Source organism: Trachymyrmex septentrionalis, unplaced genomic scaffold (assembly GCF_001594115.1).
Source record: "Trachymyrmex septentrionalis isolate Tsep2-gDNA-1 unplaced genomic scaffold, Tsep1.0 scaffold6, whole genome shotgun sequence".
In the NCBI taxonomy this organism is placed as follows: Eukaryota; Metazoa; Arthropoda; class Insecta; order Hymenoptera; family Formicidae; genus Trachymyrmex; species Trachymyrmex septentrionalis.
The window spans coordinates 4,072,645-4,073,729 of NW_017305778.1; the positions used below are offsets into that span (position 1 = coordinate 4,072,645).

Here is a 1,085-nt window from a genome sequence, read left to right on the forward strand (position 1 = left end):
GTGGTAACGGCTATCAGAAACCGAGCGCCGGATAAGCTTTTACTATCCGATAACGATTAACGGCTATCGGCTGCGATTGTGCTGACCTGACCCGAGTATCGGGTCCGACCGACCGATTGCGTTCATCGACTTAAAAAGATTTATCGGCGCATGGCGCCCGCCTTCGAGTTCACCTCTCGATGAAGTCGGAGAAACTAACGACGTTGTGCGAGCCCTGCTACGAAAGTTCACTACCTTTGGAACACGATTAAAACAGTATTCATCAGCGCGCAAATACCGCACCGCTTCCACCCCAGAGAGAAATTAGCGGGGCAGACATTCCGCGAACCGACTAATGAATTTCGGGCAACCGAGCTGCTCCCGCACTTCCTACGAGAGAGAGAGAGAGTTTCTCTCCATTTGCGTTCTCATTAAATCTCAATTTCAAATAGCACGCCACTCGCGATTATCGCCGGTCGTTTCGAGAGAAGTTCCTCTCGCTTGCGGAATTGACTATCATTTGCGGAAAAATCCGAGAGACTTAAGTTTCTGGAAAGTTTCTCTACTTCGAAATCAACAACAAGTTTAATTACTTTAAATGTCGTTAATACTTGCATATAAAATTCTTGGATACAATTCCTTCAAACACACAACAATGTTAAAACGTGTAATAGTATTAATAAATGTTTATATGTTGTACTTCAAATAAATGTTTGATAAAACGTGGCTCTTTGATTTTTGGCGAATGACAGTCAATAATGGCGCGTCAATTTTGTGTCATGTAATTTGTAGATACTTACTGATAATTAATACCAAAATCCTTCCTCGTGATAAAATAATTTTTTAATGTATAAATTGAGAACAACCCGTAATTGTGCATGTATCGATGTTTCAAGAGGAAAGTTAAATCTCAAAAGTCGCTTACCTTTTTCGAGCTGCTGCGATATCGGGCTTTGCACCCTCGGAGTTGTCTGTAACTGCGCTGCGTTTCCTGGTCGCCTTCGAGGCCTTCTTCCGGGTCGTGGCTAAATAACCAATAAAAGAGACAAATTATTTTTTTAATAATTAGAGAATTAATATTACGTAAGAATTAATATAAATATAAC

General features: G+C 41.0%; 1 protein-coding gene across 3 annotated transcripts in view; it reads right to left on the reverse strand.

Moving 5' to 3' along the window:
- LOC108752287 (probable JmjC domain-containing histone demethylation protein 2C) overlaps positions 1 to 1,085 on the reverse strand; it is a 331,473-nt gene that overhangs the window by 223,360 nt on the left and 107,028 nt on the right. For all 3 annotated transcript variants that reach the window (XM_018493015.1, XM_018493016.1, XM_018493013.1), the window contains exon 7: positions 905 to 1,004. In XM_018493015.1, the coding sequence (XP_018348517.1) occupies positions 905 to 1,004 (100 nt within the window). The remainder of the gene's footprint in view (positions 1 to 904; positions 1,005 to 1,085) is intronic.